The sequence below is a fragment of the Pteropus medius genome, unplaced genomic scaffold (genome assembly GCF_902729225.1).
Source record: "Pteropus medius unplaced genomic scaffold, Ma_sr-lr_union100, whole genome shotgun sequence".
Taxonomy (NCBI): domain Eukaryota; kingdom Metazoa; phylum Chordata; class Mammalia; order Chiroptera; family Pteropodidae; genus Pteropus; species Pteropus medius.
In genome coordinates this window covers 8,634,634-8,647,499 of record NW_024340698.1, presented here as the reverse complement: position 1 = coordinate 8,647,499, position 12,866 = coordinate 8,634,634, and the positions used below count along the sequence as shown (strand labels likewise).

The 12,866-nt window shown below is 34.2% G+C and overlaps 1 protein-coding gene across 3 annotated transcripts in view; it reads left to right on the top strand.

Annotated features, from left to right (window-relative positions):
* The window catches only part of STK26 (serine/threonine kinase 26), a 73,029-nt gene extending 62,625 nt beyond the window's left edge, over positions 1 to 10,404 (top strand). For all 3 annotated transcript variants that reach the window (XM_039875648.1, XM_039875625.1, XM_039875633.1), the window contains one exon: positions 8,515 to 10,404. In XM_039875648.1, the coding sequence (XP_039731582.1) occupies positions 8,515 to 8,529 (15 nt within the window). In that variant the 3' untranslated portion in view covers positions 8,530 to 10,404. The remainder of the gene's footprint in view (positions 1 to 8,514) is intronic.
* The last annotated feature ends 2,462 nt before the right edge of the window (positions 10,405 to 12,866 follow it).

Below are 12,866 nucleotides of genomic sequence, written 5' to 3'. Positions count from 1 at the left end.
CATTTTAATTTTAACTATGTTGATTCTTCCAATCCAAGAACACGGAATATCTTCCTATTTCTTTGTATCTTCTTCGATTTCTTTTAATATGGACTTATAGTTCTCATTTTATTTGTCCTTCCCATGGTTCGTTAGGTTTATTCCTAGGTATTTTATCCTTTTTGTTGCAATTGCAAAAGGAATTATTTTTTCCATTTATTTTTCTGATGCTTTATTATTAGATATAGGAATGCTATGGATTTTTGAATCTTGATTTTGTATCCAGAGACTTTACTGTACTTGCTCATTAATTTTAGTAGTGTTCTTATGGAGTCTTTAGGGTTTTCTATATAGAAAATCATGTCACCCAACATATAGTAACAGTTTGACTTCTTTGTTTCTTATTTGGATGCCTTTTATATCTTTCTCTTGCCTGATTGCACTCGCTAAGACCTCCAATGTTATACTGAATAACAGTGGTGATAGTGGAGAGCCTTGCCTTATTCCTGATATTAAAGGGAAGGTTTTTAGTTTTTCACCATTAAGTATAATATTGGCTGAGGTTTTGTCGTATATGGCCTTTATTATATTAAGGTTATTTCCTTCTATACCGATTTTGTTAAGAGTTTTGATCATAAATGGATGCTGTATCTTGTTGAATGCTTCTTCTGCATCTATTAATGTGATCATGTGATTCTTATTTTTTACTTTGTTTATGTGGTGTATCACATGAATTGCTTTGCATATGTTGAACCATCCCTGTGCCCCTGGGATGAAGCCCCATTGATCATAGTGTATAATCTTTTTAATATGTTGCTGTATTCAATTCGCTAGTATCTTTTTTAGGATTTTTGAATCTGCGTTCATGAGAAATATCGGTCTGTAGTTTCCTTTTTGTGTGTGTTATCTTTACTAAGTTTTGGTATCAGGGTAATACTGGCCTCCTAAAATGAGTTAGGAAGTATTTCCTCCTCTGCGATTATCTGGAAGAGTTTGAGGAGAATAGGTATTCAATCTTCTTTGATTGGTAGAATTCACTGGTGAAGCCATCTCGTCCTGGACTTTTACTTTTTGGTAGGTTTTTGATAATTGTTTCAATTTGCATACTACTGAATGGTCTATTTAGATTTTCCAGTTCTTGATTCAGTCTAGGAAGGTTGTATCTTCCTAAGTGCTGGTCCATGTCTTCTAGGTTATTATATTTGGTGTTAAATACTTTTTCATAGTGTTCTTGTATGATCCTTTGTATTTCTGCATGTCCGTTGTAATTTCCCCCTCTTTCATCCTTGATTTTGTTTATTTGTGTCCTTTCTCTTTTTTCTTTAGTGAGTCTAGCCAGGAGTTTGTCAATTTTATTAACATTCTCGAAGAACCAGCTCTTTGTTGCATTTATTTTTTTTCTATTTTTTTGTTTGTTTTCAATGTCATATATTTCTGCTATAATTTTGATTATTTCTTTCCTTCTGCTGTCCTTAGGCTTCATTTTTTCTTCCTTTTGTAGTTAACATGAAGCGTTAGGTTGTTTATTTGGGCTCGTTCTTATTTTTGGAGATAGGCCTGTAATGATATGAACTTTCATCTTATTACCGCTTTTGCCATGTCCCAAAAGTTTTGATATGTTGTACTATCATTATCATTCATCTATATATATCTATATCTATATCTATATATATATATATATATATATATATATATATATATATATATATATATATATATCTTTATCTCTCTTTTTATTTCTTCACTGACCCAGTTATTCTTCAGTAGCATGTTGTTTAATCTCAATATATTTGTTGTTTTCCTGCTTTGTTTTTACAATAGATCTCCAGCTTCAAAGCATTATGATCAGAGAATATGGTTAATATGATTTCAACCACTTATATTTGTTGAGGCTAGCTCCATGTCCCAGTATGTGGCCAATTTTGGGGAATGTTCCATGTGCCCTAGAAAAAGAATGTATGAGCAGCTGTTTTGAGATGGAAGGCTCTGTAAATGTCAATTATGACCAGTTGGTCTAATGTGTCATTTAAAGATGTTATTTCCTTATTGATTTTCTGTTTGGATGATCTGTCCATATCTAACAGTGGGGTATTTAGGTCCCCTACTAAGATACTGTTTTGGTCCGTTTCTCCCTTAAGTTCTGATAGTAATTGCTTTATATATTTCGGGTTTCCCTGATTGGGAGCATAGATATTAATAAGTACTATGTCTTCTTGGTGCATGATTCCCTTTATCATTATGAAGTGTCTCTCAGTATCTTTCTTTACCTTTTTTATTTTGAAGTCTATTTCTTCTGATATTAGTACTGCTGCTCCCACTTTTCTCTGAATGCCATTTGCTTGAAACGTCACTTTCCACCCTTTCACTTTGAGTCTGTATTTGTCTTTGGAGCTGAGATGTGTCTTCTGGAGGCAGCATATGGTTGGGTTTTGTTTTGTGATCCATTCTGCAACTCTGTGCCTTTTTATTGATGAATGAGTATAGTCCATTTACACTTGATTAATGAAATATAAGGTCTTCTTATAGCCATTTTATCTTTTGCTTTCTGGTAGTTCAGTGTTTCCATTGCTTCCTTGTCCTTGTGTACCTGGTTTTGTTTTGTTTTGTTTTGTTTTGTTTTGTTTATTTTGGTTGGGTTTTGTGGGGTTTTCCTCTGTCCTTCTTGTTTTATGTTATATACTGCAGTTCTGAATCTTTGTCATGTGGTTACTATTATGAATATGTAAAGGATAGTTATATTTATACAGTCATCCATTTTCTTCTGCTCGTGCCTTATCTCCATTCTACTTTGTGAATTTTGATCCTTGAATGCTCCCCTTTTCAGTCATTGTTATCTCAGTTTGTCCCTATTCATGCTAAACGTTCATTATTATCTTGTTATAGCAAATCTCTTCTTATGGTTTAAGGTTATAATGCCCTGTTCTTAGTAAAGTTTGCATTCCGCTGGTTCTCTCTGCCTGCTAGTTGCCTTACTCGTAATTATGTATTTTTTTTTTGTCATTTCGTTTTAGGTAAGCTGACCTCTTTCAGTATTTTCTGTAATGCAGGCCTCATAGTGGAGAATTCCTTCAATTTTTTTTGTATCTAGAAAGGTCTTTATTTCTCCTTCATATATAAAGGAGAGCTTTGCTGGATATATTTTTCTTGGCTGGTAGTTCCTTTCATTTAATATTTTGAATATTTGATTCCACTCCTTTCTGGCTTGTAAGGTTTGTGCTGAGGAGTCCAACAATAATCTAATTTGTTTTCATTTATAAGTTACCATCTTCTTTTCCCTGGGTACCCTGAGAATTCTTTCTTTGTTGTTAATTTTAGATAATTTTTATACCATGTATCTTGGAGAAGGCCTTTTTGAGTTGAGATATTTGTGTGTTCTGTTGACTTCTTGAATTCCAAGCTCCAGCTCATTCCTTAGATTTGGGAAGTTCTCATCCACTATTTGTCTGAAAATGCTTTCTAATCCCTGCTCCTTTTCCTCCCCCTCGAGAATGCCCATTATTCTTATGTTTCCTCTCCTGATGGTATCAGCTAGTTCTTGTATTTCTCTTCCATTATTTTTCATTCTTCAGTTTCTCTCTTCTTTCTTCTGATTTATTTATTAACATCTGTCTTCGATATCACCGATCCTTTCCTCCATTTGGTCTACTCTATTTTCCAAGCTTGTTATTTCTTTTTTCATCTCTTTCAGTGTGTTCTTCATCTCCAGAAGTTCTATTTGGTTCTTTTTGAGAGTTTCAGTCTCCTTGCTAAAGAACTCATCTGCTCATCTAGTTGTTCTTTCAGATCCTGAAATTGTTGATATGAGTCATATTGGATCTCACTGAGTATTTTCGGTGGTTCCATTCTGAATTCTCTGTCATTTAAGTCGCATATTTCTATGTCTTTAAGCTTATATCCAGAGATTTTTCTCTTTCTTTCTTAGCTGCCTTGTCACCTTGGTTGATCATGGTGTTTAATGGACTATCTCTCTGCCTGGGCATTAATAGAAGTGTATTCTGCTTTTTTTCCAGAAAGATTTATTATATAAAAGTCTCTCTTTAGCATGTTGTAATGAAGCACTTTTCTTTTGGTTTCCAGTAGGTGGCGTCTAAGCCTCTTGGATAATGCCCTTTTTTCTTTTTTTAACAGATATTCAATCACTCTTGCTACCCTTAGTCTCGTCCCTGTCAGTGTTAGCGACAATTTCGGTAACTTTTCCTCAGATTTTCCTGGGTCTTCACTGTGTTTGGTCTCAGAGGATATGGGGGAAGGGTTCTTCTGGGTTGGGGAATAGAGGCTATAACTCAGCCTTGGTTTTGCAACCATGGCTCATAAAAATCAACTGTTGTTAGTCTCCATCTCGCTTCTCTGCTTTCTGCCCTGATGACTGGGCCCTGCCACCAGTTGCGTGGAACTCAGGCAGTGCTGTACAGGGAAGTCACCACAACTTCCTCCCTCCCTTCCTCCTGCAGGGAGCTCCAGAGGCTGCGAGCGGCAGCTTCTTTATTTCTCCCAGTCCACCACCCGACACCCAGGGTTCTGACCTGTGGTAGTTCTTATGCGCAGATCCCATGCTCAGATGTGCTGGTGTGCAGTTTGGGTGTTTTTTGTTGAGTTTTAGATGTTCAGCTTATTGTTGTTTTATGGAGAGAGATCTGGGTACATCTCTCACTCCACCATGTTTCTGACATCCTCATTACTTTGATTTATTCATTTCAATTATTCTTAACAAAGTTACTTCTTAGTAGTTGTATGCTTGAAAACTGTTTTGTTGCCCATCTTAAACATTAGCTTTTGGAATAATTGTCTTTAGGCATTATAAAGTAATTTCCCACTGAATGAAATTGTCTGAGTTTTTTTTCCCCTTACCTTGCTAGTAGGAGTACAGACAAAAGGTCAGGTAGGATATTCTTATTTGGGCCTTAGAAACATCATTGAAGAATGCTTTCATTTTTTCCCTCAATATTCCTTTTTTAAAATTTATTATTTTTTATTTAAGTATTGTTGGTATTCAATATTATTAGTTTCAAGGAGACAATATAGTGATTCTACATTTATATACCTTACAAGGTAATCACCACACAAAGTCTAGTAATCATCTTTCACCATATATACTTATCACAGTTTTATTGATTATATTCTCCTTCACCCATCCCACAGCCCACCTCCCCTCTGGCAACTATCATTTTGATTTCCATTTTCTCTGAGTCTGTTTTTGTTTTTGTTTTGGTGTGTGTATTTGCTTTGTATATTTAGATTCCACTTATAAGTGAAATCATATGGTATTTGTGCCTCTGTCTGACTCATTTTCCTTAGCATAATATCCTCTATGTCCATCCATGTTGTTTCACTTGCCAATTTGTTTTGTCTTTACTGAAATATAATAAATAATCAATTGCTTGTATTTATATTGTACAATTCAGTGAGTTTTTATTTCAATTATAGTTGACATAAAATAATATACCATTTTCAGTTGTATAGCATGTGATCAGAAATCCACATAACTCGCAAAGTTATCTAAATCTAGTACTAAATTTAGTACCCCTCTCCCCTCTTACATATTTAGTACATTATTAACCATCTTCCCATGCTATGCTCTACATCTCCATGTCTATTCTGCAACTATTCATTTGTACCTCTTAATCTCTTTGCATTTTTTTGTCCCCCCCATTCCCCTCCCATCTAGTAACCCAATAAATATGCTCTGTATATATGCTCTGTATCTATGAGTTTATTTCCGCTTTTGTTGTCGATGTGTTGATTTTGTCTTTGGATGCCACATGTACATGAAATCCTGCGATATTTGTCTTTCTCTATCTGACCCATTTCATGCAGCTCAATACCCTCTAGGTCCATTAAGGCAATATCTTTTTCCATCCTCTTCCTTTTAGTCTCTGTGTGTCTTTTAATCTGAAGTGAGTCTCTTGTAGGCAGCATATGTAGGGGTCTTGTTTTCTTATCCATTCAGCCACTCTGTCTTATAATTGGAGCACTTAATTCTTTTCCATTTGAGGTACTTATTGATAGGAATGTAGTTGTTACCATTCTTTATTCTTGTTTTTGATATATGTTTTTTCTTCTTAAAGAAGTCCCTATGACCATTTCCTGTAATACTGGCTTGGTGCTGATAAATTCCTTTAGCTTATTTTTGTCTGGGAAGCTGTTTGTCTGCTCTTCAACTCTAAATGATAGCTTTGCTGGATAAAGAATTCTTGGTTGTAGATCCTGGGTTTTCATCCCTTTGAATATTTTGTGCGAAGCCCTTTTGTCCTGCATAGTTTCTTTTGAGAAATCAGCTGCCAATCTTATGGGTGCTCCCTTGTAGGTAACTAACTATTTTTCTCTCACTGCTTTTAAGATTCTCTCTTTATATTTAACCTTTGGCATTTTAATTATCATGTGTCTTGGTGTGAGCCTCTTTCAATTCCTGGTTTTGAGGACTCTCTGAGCTTCTGGGGTTGTATGTCTATTTCCTTTACCAGGTTAGGGAAGTTTTCCATCATTATTTTTTCAAATAGCTTGTCAACATCTTGTTTTTTTCTTTCAGCACCCCTATGACATGAATATTTTTACATTTAATAGTGTCCTATAGGATCTTTAAATTATTACTATAGTCTTGGCTTCTTTTTTCTTGCCATTCTGATTGAGTGTCCTTGGCTTTCCCATCCTCTATATAGGTCATTTGATCTTCTTCTTTATTTCCTCTGTTTATTCCATTTAACATACTTCTCATCTCAGATAATGTATTCTTCATTTCTGATTGGTTCTCTTTTATAATTTCCATTTCTATTTTTATGTTTTTTTTTATCTCTTTGTTAAAGTTCTCACTGAATTCATCTACATTTCCACTACGTTCAGTGAGCATCTTTATAACCAGTGTTTTGAACTCTGTATCTGATAGATCTCTGTTCTGTTCTTTCATATGTTTTCTGCTTATTTGTCTTCCCATTTTGGCTGCATTTCTGTGTCTGTTTCTATGTACTAAGCAAAGCTTCTAAGTCTCCCGGTCTTATTAGTGCAGCTTTGTGTAGTAGGTGTCCAGTGGCACAGTCGTGAGAGGGGTCAGCTGCAGGCTAAACTTAGCCCAAGTCTCTACCCCTCCGGAGCCATCTGTTAAGATTTAGCAAGCACCCACAGATGCTGTGCTTCTAGTTGCCTTAAGAGGCCACACCAGAAACCGAGGTCAGCTGCCATCAGTGTGAATCTAGTTGCTGCTCAGCAAGGGGTACCTTACTAAGGGAGGACAAACCTGGATGTGGCTTGGGAGGGGCTGTGAGTTGAGGAGGTGGAGTTTCAGGGAATCCTTTGAGCAGAGCGACCTCTGTCATCCAGTTTGATGACTTCTCTGCTATGGCTGTGCTGAGTCCGTGCACTGGGAGCAGGGAGGGCTCAATGGAGGAATAGTAGGTACCACCAGCACTTCTGTACAGAGCGAGTCTTGCCTCAGCCCTCACTCTGACAACTCCGTGTCCCTGTGTAAATCCCTGGTGCCCCCTGCGCAGCTGAATGTGTGCTGGTGCTCAGAGCGAGCAGGTCCATCACAGGGAATGCCCACTTGTGGACACAGCCCCTTTAAGAGGTTTGCAGCCTACCACAGCCTCTGTCCCACTCAGCCACTGGGGACCAGGCAGCCTCGTGCTCTCACCTTGTCCTACCTTCTGCTGTTACAAGATGATATCTTAGTTCCTCCCTAGTTGTATGGCTTGTTCATCTAGATCCTAGGCAATTTTTCTGTTGTGTGCTCCTTGTTTCTATCAGAACTTTGATTTGGTTGCCAGAGGGATAAACAGTTCCTCTATTTTCTACGCCATTTTTTTCTCCTCCAGAATGGAATGCTTTCATTTTTGCTGCTACTCTCATCATACCACTATTTACAACTTCCTGTGATAAAGTTCATAAATTTAACTCCCATAAAAAAATCAAGGATTTTAGGTAGAGGAACTCAATGAAGCCTGTAAAAGTTCCTATATTTGACTTTAGTTTCTATATGTTCTCTTAAACTGTTGGTTTAATTTTGTTCACATTCAGTAAAAGTTCTTACTTATGAATTTCAAATTCTCTTGTTAAACAAGACTTTTGTATGCATACACAAACATACACAACATTCCTTAGCTCAGCAAGTTATAAAGCAATACTAATTTAGCCTTAATCTCATGATATCACTTTTCACTGCATCTTTATATTTTTTATATTTGTGATGCCACACTGGCATCAAGTGGGAACAAACTGTACAGCCTGTCATAGCACATACTCTCATAGATCTTTCCATCAGATAAAGTCTACTCATATTAATAAACTAAAATTCCTCCTAAAATCTCTTGGATTTTAATGGAAAACTACACTCTCTTCTCCAATTTGCAAATAAATCAATTGGAAGTTGTAAAATCAGAAGCAGAAGGAATTTTTAAACTTCTTTATATTTTAACATCTACATGATGTAATTCAATAGAAAGGATTTAGTTTGCTTAATCAGTTCCTTCATTGCAGATTTCATACAAATGAGAAATATAAACACGCATAGTTATATATCAGTTTAAATTTTTCGTAATTTTATAGGTGTTCAGCAGATGAATCCCCCTAAGAAACTCCTTATTGTTGGATTCTATTTCATAAGGACCAAGAGAACCCCATCAAAGCTAATTCAAGTTTGACAGTGCTTAACTCATGAGCTCCATGTGCCTTTTGGATCTTTACAATGTTGAAGATTTTGAAGAAGCTATTCAAGTATTTTGTGATGGTGTTTATCATTTTATATTTTTAGAAGTTTATTTTGTAATGAATAACTTTTAATACTATAATTTCATCTGTATTCTAGTAAATGTTGAGATACAGTTTTTCTTTTAAGTATCATTAATACTTAAGTTACGAGGATGAATACCTTTCATGTTTTCACTTTTAGTTAACTGTACACTGATGAAACATACAGGTCTTTCAAAGTTATCTTAAATACTCAACTTTTGTAAATCATCAAGCCTCATGAAACTTTTTTTTAAACACAAGCATATTCTAAAAATCGACTATTGGTGAGGAGGTGGAAACAAGTCATGCCTTACTTAAAACAGAAGTTTTTAATAAGCTCTTAAAAATGAAACCTAGAAAAGTATCGACTCTTCTACCAAGGTGGTATAATATTCCAGGCAGCTCAATGACAATCATATTTGAGACCTCTGTGTTTGTAGTGTTTATAGGCAACATGTAACAATAGCAGTACCTCTTGGTATACAGTATTTGCCTTCTCTTTTAGAAGAGGCAATTAACCCTTATTTAACATGGTTGGGAATTTAAAACAATACCAATTAGCCAATGTATTTTTTATAGTTTTTTGTTTCTTTGTTTTTGTTTTTGTTTTTTGGTAATACTCTAGGAATTAGTCAGATTTTATTTTTAAAATCTTCAACTCAAATGACATATTATATGCTTGGATTTGGGGAGCTTAAAAAAAGCTGATCATCACGTAATTAAATATCTGATCAACAGGTATAAATATAACACACCAATGTACTTTTGCCATGGTAGTAAAATGTCTACAAACTATTTATACATTTTGGTCTTCATAATTATCCAGTACATAAACATCATTTTTTTTTCATTTTTGAATTTAAATAGGCATTTACTAATTCATATAGAAACAGCCATAGTACAGGATGGTTTCTGTCCATACAAAGGTAAGTTAGACTGTACAGTTAATTTTCAGTTTTATTTATGGTACTGTTATGTGGGTAATACCTTTTTCTTTTAAGCCTTCTCTGTGTGTATATGTATATAAATATGGATATATATTTATATATGTGTATATGCACATATATAAATATAAATATATACACACATATATAAATGCCTGCCTAAGCTCTTAACTGTAGTTATAGAATTTTAAATTAATTAGTTTTGATGTTTTATTTAGAACTGCACAATTTGGTTTTTGCACAAAAGTCATTTTTTAAAAATCTGAATAATTGCCAAATATTGGAAGAAAGATGTTCTTTAAGTAAAGAATACAATTTTTAGTCAAAGTGGCCATTTTTTCCCTTTTTTGTAATAATACAGACACTTGAGTAAGTTGCTGTTATGTCATATGCCAAGAAGATTTTTTTCATTGGTGCCTATACTGTAACAATTACTTTTAATACATCATATTTTGAAGTAATGGTTCAGTTAAAATTTTCACCTGCTATGTAACTGAAATCAATTGTAGTTAATAATCTATATAGAGGTCAGGAAATAATTTTGCAACTCATATCATGAAGTAAATGAATATTTTTATAAGAGTAAAAGCAACAAATTTATAAATTGATTATTTGAAACTTTACAACACAACTGCATCATGAATAGAAATTGTATTGCTTATTCATTATAGTTTTAGTCCTATAAACTGTTTTGAGGTGAAGCATACTCCAATGTTTCAGAGGTAGGGGTGGAAGATAAAAATAAATATTTAAATTCCATGGTCCTCAGTGTTTGTTTTCTTGAAGAATATATGATGTGACATTTAAATTGTTTCAAGTTATCTCTCCTTTGCCCGTTAATTTATTGTTGGAACTTTAATACCAATATTTCCATTGGAAACTAAAAGATATTCTTCATATTTTATTTTATTAGGCATTGATTATAGCTACAGTGAACATTATATCCTGATGTCTGCCTCCTCTCCTGATAAAATGATTAATAGAGTCCTCTTTCACTGAAAAATGCCCTAGATTGGATAATTAATTGTATATTCATCCTGATTATAGTTTTATTAGGAAATCTTATAAAAATTTGAAACCTATAGTTCTCTGAGGAAAACAAATTTTACAAAGAATTCTAGGAATTGAGATGAGAAACAGCAGATAAGCCTGAACGAATTTGAGCTTTTCCTAGGGAAAAGGTCAAAGATGAACTTAATATAGTTTTGAGGATCTATAGGATGGATATATAGGTGATTGAGCTTCAATATATTGTTATTATTAAATAGCTATTCTAAACTTGTGAGTTACTGGATACGATTCCAGGAGCAGGAAAGAAAGTGCTAGAATGTGGGAAAGGAGTAGAAAGAAAGATGTGTATTAAAAAGGATTTTTCTGATGTAAAGACTGGGAGAGTAAGGAAACTACTCCAATTCATCTTTTCTCCATTGTCATATATAAAAATAGCTTGCTTATATAATTACATCATTTCTTTGAAGTTAATACCAACATTATCTTGTAAATGTGTTGTAGTTAACATTAAAATCAATAAACAAAATGACATTCTTAAACAGTACACTATACTTTCCAGGAGGAATAGTAGAGAAATTCTGAATGAGTCAAGAATAGAATTTTGTTTATTAACTCAGTCTGGTTTTAGTACTATTCTTTTTCTTTTCAGCTACCCCAATTCTACCACTTCTCCATCTCTGACTATATATATATTTTCACCTGCTTCTCTCCTTTTTCTTGCTCTCTTAACTGTCCCTTCCCTTAGTAACAGGCTAGAACCAATAATTTCTGAAACTGATGAAAACAAAAGGAAGCTCATACTTACAACTTTTTTTTTAAATAAATGGATTTCCATCACCCTTTATTGAAATATTATTAATCTCGTTTCCTTGCCTACATACATGCAAAAAGATATAGCAAAAAATATATAGCAAACAAGATAGATAGATAGATAGATAGAGAGATAGATAGATAGATAGATAGATAGATAGATAGATAGATAGATAGATAGATGATAGATAGATAGATATAAACAAGATATAGCAAAAATTCCTTGCAGGAGATTAGATAAACAAACCAACATGTTAGCTTTTATCTTTCGCTACATACAATAGATAGTTAAGAATAGAGAACTAATAAGTCAAACATTATAATATCCTCAATAGGCATATATTTGGCTTTAGAAATTGATTAATTCATGAATTTCTAAAGTTTAGAATTCTTCCAAGTCCTAGATGAATAATAAACTTGTATTCTGTTGAGAGAATCTATGCTACTATCTTGTTCCTGAGTTATAGGAGGGCCATGTTCCCCCTAACATAGAAATTGTTATAAAAATTGAAGTCCTGCAAATTAAAACCACAATGAGATGTCACCTCACACCTGTCAAAATTGCTATCATCAATAAATTAAAAAACAAATGTTGGCGAGAATATGTAGAAAGGGAACCCTCATACACTGTTGGTGGGATTGCAAATTGGTACAAGCACTATGGAAAAATCTGGAGGTTGCTCAAAAAAATTAAAAATAGATCTACCTTTTGACTCAACAATTGCGCTTTGGGGTATTTATCCAAAGAAAACTAAAACACCAATTAGTAAAGACCTATGTACCCCTATGTTCACAGCAGTGCTATTCACCATAGCCAAGATATGGAAGCAACCTAAATGCCCATCAACAGACAATTGGATAAAGAAGTTATAGTACATATATACAATGGAATATTACTCAGCAATAAAAAAAAATGAAATCCTACCATTTTTAACAACATGGATGGATCTAGAAGTTATTATGCTGAGTGAAATAAGTCAGTGAAAGACAAATACCATATGATTTCACTTATATGTGGAATCTAAGGAATAAAAAGAACAAACTAATGAAAAACAGACTCACAAATACAGAGGACAACCTGGTGACTGCCAGAGTGGAGGGGGGTTGTGGGGCTGGGAAAAAGAGGTGAAAGGTTAAAGAAGTAAAAAGTAGTTGGTGAGAGATGGTCATGGGGATGGAGAGTATGGCATAGGGAATGCAGTCAGCAGTAATGTAATGGCTAGGTGGAGAGCTGGATGGCTGATAGAGTAATCAGGGTGATCAGTTCATAAACTATATAAATATCTAACCAATGTACTATATACTTCAAACTAATAATTTAAAAAATTGAAGTCCTTAACATAATAGGACCATTTTTAATGGGCCCCACACAGATAATGAGGACTGAAACCTTTATTCGTAGTA